At 40.8% G+C, this 16,045-nt stretch overlaps 2 protein-coding genes across 4 annotated transcripts in view; one reads left to right on the top strand and one right to left on the bottom strand.

Annotated features, from left to right (window-relative positions):
- Nucleotides 1-870: 870 nt before the first annotated feature.
- Nucleotides 871-6,512, top strand: LOC124008757 (perilipin-2-like). Its single transcript, XM_046320286.1, has 8 exons — nt 871-990; nt 1,317-1,356; nt 1,775-1,970; nt 3,094-3,176; nt 3,503-3,821; nt 5,077-5,261; nt 5,478-5,588; nt 5,786-6,512. Exons 2-8 carry the CDS (start codon nt 1,327-1,329, stop codon nt 6,179-6,181), a joined length of 1,320 nt encoding a protein of 439 aa, XP_046176242.1. The 5' UTR covers nt 871-990; nt 1,317-1,326; the 3' UTR covers nt 6,182-6,512.
- A 1,071-nt stretch (nt 6,513-7,583) lies between these two features.
- The window catches only part of LOC124007950 (endothelial zinc finger protein induced by tumor necrosis factor alpha-like), a 64,899-nt gene continuing 56,437 nt past the window's right edge, over nt 7,584-16,045 (bottom strand). Inside the window, exons 6-8 of one of the 3 annotated variants that reach the window (XM_046318849.1) lie at nt 12,700-12,820; nt 10,261-10,477; nt 7,584-9,106 (exon numbers count right to left, since the gene is read on the bottom strand). In XM_046318849.1, coding sequence (XP_046174805.1) covers nt 8,422-9,106; nt 10,261-10,477; nt 12,700-12,820 — 1,023 coding nt within the window. In that variant the 3' untranslated portion in view covers nt 7,584-8,421. Of the gene's footprint in view, nt 9,107-10,260; nt 10,478-12,269; nt 12,588-12,699; nt 12,821-16,045 lie in introns of those variants that run through there. The other 2 variants (XR_006834041.1, XR_006834040.1) reach the window with 2 other exon arrangements.

Below are 16,045 nucleotides of genomic sequence, written 5' to 3'. Positions count from 1 at the left end.
ATTACAACTTAGAACTATTGATGTAGTGGAGGGTAAACTTTGCTTTTACCCACCTTTTTATTACTCTAGATAATTTTTTCCCCCTTTTTCATTACCATTTGCCCACCTATTTACCCACGGTGCTCAGGGTTTAACCTACTTTACCACTACTTCAATACTTATAAATATAAAAGGCTAAGGAAAGGGGGTTCAGTTATGTAGAAACGTCTATTTTAGTCCAATATCTCTTTAATCCAGACTTTTGAGCAAGGTCAAAAATGACGGCCAACTGGGGAATAGTTCATTGAGTAATACTGCATTCCAAAATCACATGGCATGATGATTCATAGTCTAAGTATGAATTACACTGTATTACAGTCATTGTAATTATAGTGTAACACACAGAGTCAGGTCATACAGCCTAAATGGTTTGATAAAAGTACCCGTTCTTCTGACACCCCTCACTGTAAAGACTCTAGTACAACCCAGGTTCAATAGCCCGTCAGTCTATGAAATTCAATGACTTTTTGACTAGGGATGTATTCCCGAAATGGCCACCGCCTACTTTAAGGGTTATTAAAAGGGAATCTCTGAATCAATGTGGAATAGAATCCAAACAACAGTACATTATGTATTCATATACATGTTATCCCAGTAATCCTACAAAAAAAATATATAACATCTATAGGGATATCCACTATAGAGTTTGTTAGCGGAAGAAGCTACCACATGCAATGTGTTAAATGTCTGACATCGTTTATCCTCAACTGATGCAGGACTGTGTCAGGCCATTCATTTATCTAGGAAATCCCCTGCCATTGTCCCCCTCGTTACCTTTGCCCTACAATTTTTTTGAGGCGGTTACGTTAAGTTATTAGCAATATCTCGCGAGAAGCAGATACTATAAATGGGACGTTGTTAGTTCACAATCAAATCAAACCTGAAACGGAGTAAGTTAGACATTACACTGCTGGGATCATCATCATTCACCAAAATTAACCAACGAACGTGGTAGGTAACCTTGTTCAATTCTATTATTATCATACTTTTGTGTTTATTTGATTTCATGATCAACCAATTTGGTGGATATTTGTCTGAACGCGAGTTCCTCTTTCGAATTTGACAGCATACAGTAACGTTTGCTGCTACACTGTATCAATCAATATCACTTTCCCTGATGTTGTTTGGGTTGATAATTGAGTAGACATAATGATGTAGAAATATTAAATCGTATTTTTTCCTTGTGAGTTTATCAAAGCAATGTAGCAGAAAATAACGTTTTGCGTTGTTGAAAGAAATGAAATGTCCATAACGTCTTAATGTCTTCTCTTGTTTAGGTTTGCAGACATGGAAGTCGTTGAAGTCGTCAATAACCAGGTATGTCTCTTTTGTGGAGTGAAACGGATCAAAGTAGTGTATGCCAGCTGATAATGAAACAGGACATAAGTGCATATACAGAAAATGATAGGCTACAACTCCTCAGATAGTTGACATTCAATTGGCTTGGTTCTAGGTTTGTCTTTATTTTTGTGTGTTTACGGGTCCAATGTTATGATAAAGGATAGCAAGTTAAAGTTTTATATTACAGTAGCCAACTTTAGTCAGGAGCTGCTAGGCATTGATCCGTTGGACCCCAAGTGGGTTAGGTTGCTCATTTTAAATCTGAAGGAAAATCTATACATTCAGAAGCCTATAGCATACTTAGGGTTTCTACTTGTGTCATTGCTGACATTACTCTTGAGATATTGTAACACGCAGTGTTCTAACATCCATTTTCAACTCAATTTCTTGCCAGAATGTGGTTGAGAGGGTGACCAGCCTCCCATTGGTGAGCTCCACCTATGACATGGTGTCCAGTGCCTACTGCACCACCAAGGATAACCACCCCTACCTCAAGTCTATGTGTGAGGTGGCCGAGCAGGGGGTTAGGAACCTCACCACTGCAGCGCTCACCGGTGCAGCACCCATCATCGGCAAGCTGGAGCCACAAAGTAAGAATCTGTAGCCATCTCCAAATCTATAGCCACCTGGTATATTTTCACTAATGTGGACCTACATATTGAGTTTAATCTATTTGATGAATTTCCTATGTGGTGGTCAAATCTGGAGAGCTGAAAATGGAAAAGCAAGCGCTTTGCCAGAATGGAATGTCTAGTATAAGGCTTTAAACATATGCTTATTACAAAAAAATACTGTGCTTTTCTAGGTCAGTTTGATTTCGATTATAAACAAATAGGCAGGGCTTTTCGGTTTCGATAATATTTTTTAAACATTACAGTTACTTTGTAGCTTTTTAATTGCAATTTCAATGCGCGGTGCCGAGAAGCCTATATCGGTCCGATATACACGACTAGTGTACCTTTTTCAAAAACCAAAACTTTAAAAATATTTTATTATATTTCTCAGCAACCCAATTTAGCTAGGCTAGCTGCAGAACTGTCTAACAAAATAATTGTACTGTTTCTTCAAAGATAAGGCATACTATCACGAACTGTCTCTATCTCTTGCGGTCTATGCGGTGTTTGTATCTAACCTAACGTATTAGGCTTAAAAGTGTATCCATCTATGCCTGAGCCGGACAAAAATGGCGCAATGGATTATGGTTATTGACGTTAATTACCACGTTTCTGCATTGAAATAGGTTGAATATTAGCTTAATGAAAACTACAACTCGCTTTAGCCCAGCGACCCACATAGTTATTGAGTTTATTTCTCTCGTGAATGATTAGAATTTTCTCTAGTGAAACGGCGCGTTGGGCTCACAAAACCCCCGAAGTAAATGGAATTCAAGTAATTGAACCAACATCGGTCAATTAGTTGTTTAATAACCGAAAATCCCTGAAATATTGGTTAATCGCTCAGCATTAGATCGTGGAAAGAAATATTGAGTTACACTTCCTAATTGTGTAAGGACCAGAAAGTCCGTCCAGTCATCTATGAGCTGTTGCTCAACAACATAACCTTTTACCTAGTAATCACATCTTTGGTCTTGTCTTGAACCAGTAACACTTTTTTAGTATTCTTCTGTAGTGCTACAATTTGTGACTCTCCATTCCCAAACTTGAATGTGATATATTTTGCTTATAATGTTATGCCCTCTTTTTCTGCCACCAGTTTCCATGGCCAATGACTTGGCCTGCAAAGGTCTGGATAAGATTGAGAAGACCTTGCCAATCCTGCACCAGCCTTCTGAGCAGGTATATGACTCTCACTCCCCAGTTATTACTTGGTACTGAATGACACAACGCAACACCGCATTTCACAATGAATCAAGCGGATGCCAGTCAGGTTGGCCAACCATAGAGGGAGGAGCAATGACTCATAACCTGTGTGTGTCAAAATCAGTGACATATCATCTATTTGGACCGGGCTCTCCCTCTGTTATAAGCAAGTGTCTAGTCAGTCAGTGGTCATCTAAAGGCCAGGACTCACTCATTTGAAAAATGAAGTTCAATCTCAATGTGACTTTCCTGGTTAAATGAAAAACAACATTTTTCCTCCCTATCCCATTCTTCCTGTCTAGATTGTCGCCAACGCCAAGTATGCAGTGACCGGTGCCAAAGACGTGATGTCCAACACCGTCACAGGGGCCAAGGACAGTGTGTCCCATACCTTGACCAATGCAGTGGACCGGACCAGGGGTGCCGTGCAGGACGGCGTGGAGATGACTCGTGCTGCCGTCCAGGATGGTATGCAGATGACCCGGGCTGCGGTCAGCGGCAGTATGAATACGGTGATGGAGAGCCGTGTGGCCCAGATGGTCAGCAGCGGAATGGACACGGCACTCACCACCTCCGAGAGCCTGGTGGACCAGTACCTGCCTTGCACTGAGGACGAGTTGGGTGAGTGAGAGCTAGGCTTATATAACCTAACAGTCTCTTACAATGGATTCTCAGTGATGACTGAATAATTGGACTGGGGCTAGCAACAAAACCAAAGAGCATTACGATTAGTCATTGATACTGTTTAGCTATGCTGTTGATCTTCATCAACATTCCAGAGAAAAGGCAGCTTGAGATTCTCAGAAACTAAGATTATTCAGACATGGCCCATTTTTTCTAATGACCAAAAGAGAACATTTCTGGTTGTTTTGGGCTAAATCATTTTGGTTTACAGTACAGTGACGAATAAAGAGGAATAATCCTGTACACAATGTTTCCTACAACACTTCTAAAACATATATGTTGTCAATAAACTCAAGGTTAGGAAGTCAACTACTAATTTACTCATAATACTATGTGTGATTAGATTCACTAAGCTTGCTCACTTAAACCCATACAATGTCAGCAAACGTTTACATTACATTTACAATGATTACAATAACTTGATATTTTGTTTTACACAAAACGCTCAAACTAATGCTTAAAGGGACAATCAGCAGTTGCTACTGTCACGGCTGTCGTCGGGAGGATGAGACCAAGGCACAGCGTTCTTTGAGTTCCACATAATTTATTAAAGAAGTGAAACTTTTAGAAAAGACAAAACAATAAAGACTACAACCACCAAACAGCTTCATTGTGCAAACTACCTGCACACAAACAAAGAACAAGATCCCACACAGAAGGAGGGAAAGGGCTGCCTAAGTATGATCTCCAATCAGAGACAACGATAGACAGCTGCCTCTGATTGGGAACCACACTCGGCCAGAAACAATAAAGAACATAGAATTAAAGAAACTAGAATGCCCACCATAGTCACACCCTGGCCTACCCAAAATAGAGAATAAAAGCCTCTATATGGCCAGGGTGTGACAGCTACATCCATTTTCTGACTTATAAATTAACGATATGCAACCATTGATTCTTGATGAATATAATTTTTAAATGCCTCATGAGCTTAGTTCAACTGTCGTACCCCATCAGAACCCAAAGTATAAGTTTCTACTAATCCAATGTTTGTAAACAACATGTAAACAATCACTGTATAGCCCGAAAACATGGTTAAAACTATAATTTTGATACCATGGATGGCCAGTCCTTGCATCCATAGCTGTCTTTGAATATGAGAGTGGTTACATTTCTCTAGTCCTAATTCCCCTTTATTGTTTCAACTCCTGATTGCCGCTTTAGTTTCATGTTCCTCTTTTCACCTTGACAGAAATCGAGGCTAAAATGGTCGAAGGATTCGACGTGGCGAAGGATGCACCTAGCTACTATGTCCGTCTGGGCTCTCTGTCTACCAAGCTGCGTAAGAGGGCGTACCACAAGGCTCTGGCCCAGGTCAAAGACGCCAAGCAGCGCAGCCAGGAGTCCATCTCACAACTCAGCCACACTGTAGACCTGGTGAGTGTTGACATCAAATGATAGAAGTGGAAATGGAACACTTTCTTCTCCATAGAATGTGTAAATTCTGCAGAAGGAGTAAATGGAAATTATTTTAACTGTCTTTCATGAGATGTAATAAGATCTGATGAGGTTCCCTTGCACTGGATTAATTTAAATTATGTGGGAATGAGATGTTCGTTGTGAAGTCTATCATTTCTTTTTCAACCCTTTTAGATTGAATACGCCAGAAAGAATATTGACGGAGCTAACCAGAAGGTGAAAGGGAAACTGAGCTCCCTGATTGAGTGGAAGTCTAATGAGGAAGCCGATGGCAATGAGGCTGAGGTAATGACCATACTTAAGAGCACTCATCATAGAATACCATTTTAGCCACATCATATTGTACATGGACCATCTCTTGCAGTTTTGCGTCTAAATTGCATATTTAAGTTATTTTATTTGACTACTCCTTGAGGAAAAAGCTACTTCATTTTATGTGAAGATACAGGTGAATTAAATGGTCTTCATCATTTATCCCCCAGAATATAGAGTCAAGGACCCTGGCCATAGCACGCTCCCTCACCCAGCAGCTGCAGACAACATGCCAGGTGCTGGTGTCTGGCCTGCAGGGCCTTCCCCAGAACATCCAGAAGGAGGCGCTGTTCCTCAGTCACTCCGCCTCCCAGGTCTACTCCAGCTTCAGCAAAGCGGCGGAGTTTGGGGACCTGTCGGACGGCGTGCTAGCCAGCAGCAAGGTCCAGCTGGGCAAGATGAAGGAGTCGCTGGATGGCGTCATGGACTATCTGGTGAACAACACATCCCTAAACTGGCTGGTAGGTCCCTTTTACCCCCGGCTGGCACCACCCCCCACCGCCACATCCTCCCAGTCTCAGAAGACACCAGCCCCCGCAGAGGTGGAGATGAAATCAATGGGATAACTAGCTGCCTGTTTAACGACTTTCTATCCCATATTATTCCTCCATCAAATATCCTTAAGTCACACTAATGAGCTTGCATTTATTCAGCATGTTGATGAATAAATGTTGACCAAGTGTTTGTGAATGTTGCTCTGTGTGTGCTCAATAATCTAGCTTAATTTCCATATGCATTTCCTTATGCAGGACATTGCTTTTGATGCTACTGTTGTTTTTGACATCACATTATATCCTGTTGTAACCATAACCTGCCATTATAGTAGATACGTAGATGTTAACACCTTACCTTGTATGCTGCCATCTTTGTACAATTCTAATAAATAAGTTAATATGTCATCTGTGTGTTGTCTTGCTGCCTTGAAAATGACCAACCAGTGTGAAAGCATTCGGGAATGGAATTGGATGTTTTATACATTGTCGAAATGCATCTTCGGGCTTCAGTGAATTCAGTGTCTGTAATAAATTGAGATAGCTTGGATATGATGTTTGTCTGTGAGTGGTTCAACTAACTAAACTGTAGTTGTATGGTTTTCCAGGACTAGGTTTGGCAATGATGTAACCCTCCCCCTGTATCAATACCTAGTAGTCCAAAGGTCATAAAGTAAGGCAGGTTCTTGTGCTTAGTTGCGTTTTCCATTTACAGGTACCAGACTCTACCTTGTCAGACCTCTCTTCAGTTGAGGATGATGAAATATCAGATGAGATCAGCACCAACAAACCTCTATCAGCTCCCATTGCCCACCAATAACCTTCATTGTCAGCTAAATAGCACGTATGTCTGATATAATGGTTAGTTATTGAAAATAGTATTTTCTTTTAAAAATACTTTCAAATACCATTGGTAGACATTGATTCATTTGGCCAGTGTATTTTAAATTTGAAATAGAATATGTAAATACTCATGTATTTCAACTGTCTGTTCTGTTGTGGATTAAACATTTTTGCATTCGCTAAGTGACCGCCTCTCCTACTTACATATCCAGTTTTGAATCGGATTCATTATAAAATTCATAATGCGGTCATTTAAGATATAATAAAATTGGTGTTTGTGGATTAATTTACTACTGCTCGATGCCTTTTATGAACATGTTTGATTGGGTTTTAATTTTTGTAGATTTTGCACTTGAAAATATTCAAAAAGTTAAACTACAAGGCGGTCACTTTCCTAGGGTATTTTCATGGAAGGCGAGTGAGCATTTAAATAAACATTGTAACTGGTTTCCTATACAGAATATAATGTAATGGTAGTGGGATATAGACTGAGGCCTCCAGAATAAGAATGTTATTTCTCATAGTTGCAGGTGAATTAGGAGTAAATGTAACTAGTGTGTGGTTGTATGTTCTAATTAGCAGTTCTTTAATAAGTAAATAGAGACAAAGTGTTCTGCCCCATTGCTGCTCATAATAATGCCTTCTTTATTAACAAGAGGAATAGTCATATACACAAAATCTATACAAAAACCTTTCTAGGAATCCTCAACAATTATGACAGCCGTCATAATGTGTCATGCAGAGATCATCAATTAGATTCAGCCGCGGGCCAATTTCTTTCTGGAGCGGATGGTCGTGGGCCGGAACATAATAAAATGGTTTTATACTGCAAAATGACCGCAAGACGCCCAAACAGATATTTAACTAAAACAAAAATGTCAAATCTTGATTACATTTGGGAACATTGTCCTGTGAAGGGTGCCTTCTTTTTATGGCACGTTAAAATGGGTGTCGTGACTCTCCGTGGTCTTTCAAAATCCCATGGTGCTTATTGTAAGAGTATGGATGTTGACCACAGTGGATGTTGACCACATTCCATCATGGCCACTGAATCATCCCCCTCATTCCTAAATGGAATATATCACTACTCACCTCTCCACCTGATAGCTGATGTGTGGGGTAGAGTTTTGGCATAAAAATGGTCACTGTGCATCACTGAGGTGGGTGCTGCACATTGATAGTCAATGAGGTGAGTTTCCGCCTACTATGTAAAGTACTTTGAGTACCTCAGTTAGCAGAAAAGTGCTATATAAATCCAATCAATTATTATTATTTCTATACAATCAAATATGTCTGTCTATTATGCGTGGCAGTACTTGGGAATATATTTCAGAAATGAAAACCAATAGATGATTTCCTGGTGTTTTTACAGTCTTATGTCCAACAATGAAAATCTAAATTCGGTCCGCGGGTCACCAGTCGGGGAACCCTGCTGTACAGAGCACAACGTCCCTCAAGAACTTTCGGACAACCTAGACTTTTTCTCGATGAACCCGCTGGTGTATTTTAAGGTTGCCGCTTTCAGTGAATCTCTTACCACACCTTATACACCGATAAGGTTTCTCCCCTGTATGAGTTCTCATGTGTTTTTTAACGCAGCTGCTGGATGCAAAACGTTTGTCACACAGTGTGCAGGGGTACGGCCGCTCGCCTGTCTGACTCAGCAGATGCACTGTGAGACTTTCAGGTTGTTTGAACCTCCTCCCACAAAGTTGACAGCTGTAGGGTTGCTCACCTGTGTGTGTTCTCATGTGTACCCTCAACTGACCTGAGGTGCTTAAGGTTATTCCACAAACGCTACATAAGAACGGTTTCTCCCCTCTGTGCATCCGGAGGTGTTGCGTCAGGCCATTGGACTGTATAAATCCCTTCCCACAGATAGAACAGACATAAGGTCGCTCCCCGGTGTGAGTGCGTTCATGTGACTTTAAGATTTCGGTTTTCTTAATGCCCCTGCCACAATGTGAGCAAACGTATGTCCTTTCTTCAATGCGATTTGCCTGGTGAACTTTCTGGTGCTGTTTTAGACATCCCTTCGTTTTGTATCTCTTCTCACACTGGTCACAATGGAACGGCCTGGCTTCAGAGTGAACGCTTTCATGTCGTCTCAGGTCACAGAGGTTTCTGAACCCTTTCCCACACTGGGAGCAGATGTACCTGTTGATTTGATGAGACAAGATATGATAAGGTGGTTTAGTCAAGGACCTTACCATAGTCATAAACTCTAGAACAAAACCGAGCATCACTATCGTAGTCCTGTACAGAACTCAAACTCATCTTGTTCGGGGGCCACATTCTGTCTTCACTGAGGTCCAGAGGCCACACTGCAAATTTAGTATATTGCCTTGTCTAATTACACAAACTGTATAAATCTGTTTTAAAAAACAATTGATCCTCCCTGACTAACAGCCTAGCTTTCATTTCAGTGACTGTTAGTGGGGAGGATACAGTGAATATGTTTGTGTGATTACCTAATATACAGTGTTGAAAAGATACCACCTAGAGAAACAAAGTAACCAATGACATCAATATTACAAGAAAAATCCAATTACGCTGTCATTAAATGACTCAGTATTACAAAACAGCCAATTATCTTGCTACTATGAGAAAGATGTTATTACGAAGTAAGTAATAACTTGTTCTTATGAAATAACAATTCTCATTATAAATGGGAAACATAACGTTGTTACAATATAATGTGTGTTCTTAGAACATGGATACACTGTGGTTACTGCAATTCCTGTCCAACGAGGAGCGGTGGAATTTTGTATTTCTTTCTTTCCTTCTTGCCACACTTGGTGACTTATGGTGGGCCGTACTGATATTACACACTGAAACTTTCAGGTTGCCGCTGACAGTTTATCTCCTATCGCACATTCTACACTGCTAAGATTTCTCTCCTGTATGAATTCGCATGTGTCTGCTAAGGTCGCTGTGGGACGTGAAGCACTTGTCGCACTGTGTGCAGGAGAACGGCCGCTCCCCTCTATGCCACCGGAGGTGACCTATCAGTATTTCATGTTGAATAAATCCCTTCCCACATATAGAACAGACAAAAAGGTCGCTCCCCGGTGTGGGTGCGTACATGTGATTGTAAAGTTTCCGCAGACCTAAAGCCTCTGCCACAATGTGAGCAAACATATGGCCTTTCTCCAGTGTGAACTCGATGGTGTTGTTTTAGAGCCACCTTTGTTTTGTATCTCTTCTCACACTGGTCACAACGGAAGGGCATCGCCTCAGAGTGAACGGTTTCGTGTCGTCTCAGTTCATATGAACATTTGTGACCCTTCCCACACTGGGAGCAGATGTACCTGTTCTTCCTCGTCTTCTTGGCCGAGGAGCTTTCTGTCTCACTGACAGGCAGGACGTTGTTCTCAGCTCCAGCTTCTCCAGAGTCCAGGATCCCACGGTCCTCCTTTGGATGGTTCTCCTTGATGTGCTCCTGAAGGGTGAGCCATCTCCTGTTGGAGAACTGGCACTGTGAGCAGGAAAAGCCCTGGGACTGGGGGGGCTTGGCTTTAGCTTGTCCTGCAGGTAGAAAACACAGGAGGGTGAAATAAGGGCTGCTGAGTTCAAAGTTCCATTGCAGATTGTTGTCAGTGGTCGATGAGGCAATAATATAAAGATTAGTATTTTATCCATGCCGAAATCTGTTGTGCAATTATAGAATCTGATCTAAATTGATCTAAACTAGTGGAGTTATGGAGTGGAGTAAGAAATTCCTGAAAAATTAAGTGTTACTTTAAAATACATTTTTACAAAGTTACTTTAAAATAAGTTCGACTAACAACTAGTGTTGCACGGTATACCAAAACTTTTGTACCTTTTCCGATACTAGAACATGAAAATATTGTTTGGTATTAGAATTTGTTACTTTTGGTACTTCTGTCAAACGTGTCACATGGATCAAGTCTATCAGCGCAAGAGCCTCCCGAGTGGCGCAGCGGTCAAAGGAACTGCATCGCAGTGCTAGAGGCGTCGCACAATTTTCCCAGCGTCGTCCGGGTTAGGGGAGGGTTTGGCCGGCCGGGATGTCCTTGTCCCATCAAGCTCTAGCGACTACATGTGGCGGGCCGGGCACATGCACACTGACTCGTGTCGCCAGTTGCAGTGTTTCCTCCGACACATTGGTGCCGCGAGCAGTGTGTCAAGAAGCTGTGCAGCTTGGCAAGGTCTTGTTTCGGAGGATGCATGGCTCTCGACCGTCGCCTCTCCCGAGTCCGTATGGGAGGTGCAGCGATGGGACAAGACTAACTACCAATTGGGGTAAAAAGGGGTAAAAAGGGGTAAAAAGTAAAAAAAATGAAATAATAATATAAATACAAAAAAGTATATCAGCACAGACGATGTCCCCCTTATCATTCTGTACAGAAGTTAACACACTTGAATAATGCGACACGACATGCAGAAATGTTGAAACTGTTAATTATGGTTCTCAAAACAATGTCCATACAGGCTAAAACACTTTATAATGCAAGATGATACTGGTAGCTTCCAGCTTTGTAGGCTAACTTTCCTTGCTAGTTTACAGCTGAAGCCAACATCAATTCACTACCCTTTGTGATAATATGCAAAATGTGGCTGATTTAAAAGCTAAATGCCACCAAAAAACATTAATTTACTTATTCGGTCTCTCTATCACGTCTCTCCCAAATATTATCTATTGCCTCCGCAAACTGACTGTGTGAATAGGGCTCCGCCTCGTGAATGTGTCATTACTGGCTAAAGAGACAGAGCGCACTTTAATAAAATAAGCTACTTCTATGCAAATGTTGTTGATCAGTACAATAAAATAAGTCCCAAATGGAAGGGAACAGATTGTTTGTCAAATGGAGCCCCCTGAAATCAGTCAAAACAGGCTCAATAACTCAATGCATGCACACACTCCTATTGAATATACATTCACCTGTATTGTGAAAAGGCCTAGGATAAATCTTGATTTACTCAGATTATCAAATCGAGATTTATTATTCAAATAAATGACTGCCATTATGTTGTTATGTACTGTAGTTAGAAATTGAGTCTCTGAAAAATGCTACCGTAAAAAGATTCTAATGTAATGATATTGAACTCAAAAGATACCCAACGATTGAACAAAGCAGTACCTGAGTTTATCTAGATAAAGTACAATTCTGTGACTGGCTAATATATGCCTTATTTTTTTGCCCATCATTTTGGTATTGACTATCATGACAATAAACCTGGTATCAAAGTCAAAATGCTGGTATCTTGACAACACTACTAACAACCAGGCTCTGCTACTCAAACTTCAACTCAGTTCGCCAGTGTATGCAATGTATTCTGCCCTGAATTTCCTTACCATTGATGCCTACTAATGATGGCTGTTTCTGCTGCCCAGAGTTCCCAGAGGATTCCCCAGCCTCTTCCAGTCTTTCAGCGCCCTCATCACTTCCCTCATTGGCGTATACTTCCTCCCCACTGACTTATTGCTGTCCCTCCTCTCCACTCTCCTGTTCTTTCAGTCCTTGAGCCTTGTCATTCTCTCCCTTTCTCCTCACATCGCTCTTGTTCGTCACCGTGCCTTTTTCTCTGCCTCTTTTGGTCGGTTTAGACTTCAGCGAGGGAGCAAGGCAGGACAACGTGGACAGGATGGTATCAGAGTCATAGAAATAAAGATCTTGAAAAGAGAGAGAATCCAAATAATTCCACATTCTCTTTCAGGAGAATCCCCTACAGGTATTTCACCCAGAGGTTAACAAGTTCAAGTAGATCACCTGAGGGATCCTAACCTTTTTTTAGGTGCCCCAGATTTCTATGATGCTGCAGCAGTGTTTTCAGATGCTCAGGATCAGAGAAAGACTGCTGACACTCTTCCAGGTCAGTAGGGGTCAGGTTGAGAATGGATGCTGTCTGAGAGGAAGAGAAGAATAAGTATGTCTGCAGAACAGAGAAAAGTGCTGTCCAATCCCAGATGACCCCTAGCCCCTACCCAGTTGACACTTATCGATGTTTATTCATTCATGGAAGGTTGTCAAGTATACAAATGAACATCAACATGTTTTAGATGATCTAATAGGATGGAGATGGAGTCAGTACCCGTGTAAAGCTGAGCACTGGCATCATCTCCTCCAGTCTGTCAAAGAACTGCCACACCAGTATCTGTAGCGCTGTACTGTACAGGGAACACCTCCTTTAACACAGAGGTAGAAGGGAGAGTCATGTGGTTTTAGCCAAGGCACATGTAGTAATTTAAACGTATTCAATATTCGCCTTGGGGTCATTCTAGTCGAGGGATGGGCAGCTTTATTGGGGGTGGGGGAAACTAAAAATCTGAACTCATCAGGGGCCGCAGTTGCTTGCGAGTCTGCGTACCCACATGTGCATACCCCCACAACCACATTTTGAGCAAAACATTTTAGCAGCCACCCTCTGACAGCAGGGAGACATTTTTTTCTTTATTTTAGATTTAATTTTGTGCAATTTTACACATTTTGCCATGGGGCGGAGAGAATATTTAGCAATTTTATAACTAATTTCCTGCAATTCAACACATTTTGTCATAGGATGGAGAGAAATGTTTGCAGTTTTTAATAAGATATCTGGGTGAGACTGACGAACATAATCAATGGGTGCCCCTCAGCTGGTAATTGGACCATTATTACCAAGTTTAGGTAGCTGGCCACTAAAAAAAATGTTAACTGACATGGGCTAATTGAGTGTCTATCAGTGAATGACGTAAGAGAAAATCTGTTAATGAACAACCCAATTTCGAAATTGCACCTTGTGTATTCTACTATTTTAAATCTGAACAGTAAGTTCAGACCCGGACTGAGTTGACAAAAAAATTACAATCGAGTTGCCCATCCCTGTTCTAGTCCTTAGAAGGTGGGATTTGTAACATCTAGATGTGAAATATTATCTCACCTGAAAAAAATGTTGCCTCTTTGTTGAGTCTTCTAGCAGAGTTTGGACCAGATCCATAAAGTTATCATTTGAGGCCTCCACATATCTGTCTTTGCTCTGAATAAGTCAATCACACACAAAACAACTGTAACCATCTACAATGAGAAATAGGTAAAGCAGACTTGCCATTAATAGACTGGTATTTCAGGTTACTTACCCCTTTACGTGTTGTGCATGAATGGATTCTGTCCAGGTGGGGCTGGATGGTTTTGTAGCCAGCTGGGTTAGACTCCACACCACAATTCAAGAACCAGCTGAAACAGGAGGCATATACTGTTATAGCTATGAACAAATTATTACTGACCAAAAATATAAAAAGCAACATGTAAAGTGTTGGTCCCATGTTTCATGAGCAGAAATAAAAGATACCAGAAATGTTCCACACGCACAAAAAAACATATTTTTCTCAAATTTGTTTATCTCCTGTTAGTGAGCATTTCTCCCGTGCCAAGATAATCCATCCACCTGACAGGTTTGGCATTTCAAGAAGCTGATTAAACAGCATGATCATTACACAGGTGCATCTTGTGCTGGGACAATAAAAGGCCACACTAAAATGTGCTATTTTGTCACACAACACAATTCCACAGATGTCTCAAGTTGAGAGAGTGTGCAATTGGCATGCTGATTGCAGGAATGTCCACCAGAGCTGTTGCCAGAGAATTGAATGTTCATCCTTCTACCATAAGCCGCCTCTAATGTCGTTTTAGAGAATTTGGCAGTACGTCCGTCCGGCCTCACAACCGCAGACCACGTGTAACCAGGCCAGCCCAGGACCTCCATATCCATCTTCACCTGCGGGATCATCGACTAGAGTATAGGAACACTGGACAATTCTATTATTTATATTATTATTATTATTATTATTATTATAAACCTTTCCTGTACGCTTAGGGTAAAACTTTTCCATACAAAAAAATATTGCCGTTTTGAAAACTGCAGTGTAAATGCAGTTGGCTGTGGTATTTTGGATGCAGTAATTGCAGAATATTGAACAGCAGTTATGCTGCACGGTAACTCCAGTTATTCTGCAATCTTTTTTCGTAAGGGTTATTATAGAATAGGTAGCATTTTTTTAGACTTCAAAATATTGAATAATAATAGGTAGGGGATAATCAATGAGGGGCTGTGTGTTCTCTGGAAAATAATGCACAATGTGGAAGGTGTGTTCCAGGACGCGCTAGCCTCCTTCCATGGAGTTGCATTATTTTCCAGAGAACGCATAGAGCCCCGAGTTGATTATCCCTTTTATACCATGGCTATAATTTAATACATGTACCGCTAGAAATGTGTTAATTTACTGGTAGAAATGTTTTCAACATCCACTGAAGTAGCTATCAAATTGACTAGATATCAACAATAGTTGCCTTGGTAAACAGACTTGCTAGTTTCGCTAACTAAACCATCAGTCCAAGCTTGCTTATATCAAAATCAAATTCAACAATGCTAATGTTTTCAATTCAATTTTTTGCTTTCAAAAGTAGCTCAAACATGGAACATTTAAGAATGAACTATAGTCATTGAATTCTACCGTGAAATGCTCTAGAATGCCCTTCAATCAGTGGTATAAAGTATTTAAGTAAAACATAATTTAAAGTACTACTTGAGTACTACTGCTTCTGCCAACTTACTTTAATACGTTCTTAAAGAAAATAATGTACTTTTTACTCCATACATTTCCCCTAACACCCAAAAGTACTCGTTACATTTTGACAGGAAAACGGTCCAATTCACACACTTACCATGAGAACAATCCCTGGTCATCACTACTGCATCTGATCTGGCAGACTCACTAAACAAATGCTTAGTTTGTAAATTATGTCTGAGTGTTGGTGTGCCCCTGCTATCTGTCTAAAAAAAAATTGTGCAGTCTGTTTTGTTTTACTTTAACTCAATTATGGCAATTTAGTACTTTTTCCACCACTGCCTTCAAGCCAATCAGAAATTAGTATTCAACAATGCCATGTTAGAATGCATGAGAAGCCGGTGTTTGGAGGATATATAGGCACGGTGTTATTACGTCCGAGACGAAGTCGAGGGGCAGCAAACCGTGCCAATATATTCTCCAAACACGGGCTTTAATGTCATTATCAAGGGTTACCAAAATATTCAAATAATGATTGACATTTTTATTTAATTTTTTTTTTTGAATTCATTCATACCATTTCACCC

This window comes from Oncorhynchus gorbuscha, linkage group LG21 (genome assembly GCF_021184085.1).
Source record: "Oncorhynchus gorbuscha isolate QuinsamMale2020 ecotype Even-year linkage group LG21, OgorEven_v1.0, whole genome shotgun sequence".
Taxonomy (NCBI): Eukaryota; Metazoa; Chordata; class Actinopteri; order Salmoniformes; family Salmonidae; genus Oncorhynchus; species Oncorhynchus gorbuscha.
Note: the sequence above shows the minus strand (reverse complement) of the source record. Positions and strands in the feature narration are given on the sequence as shown.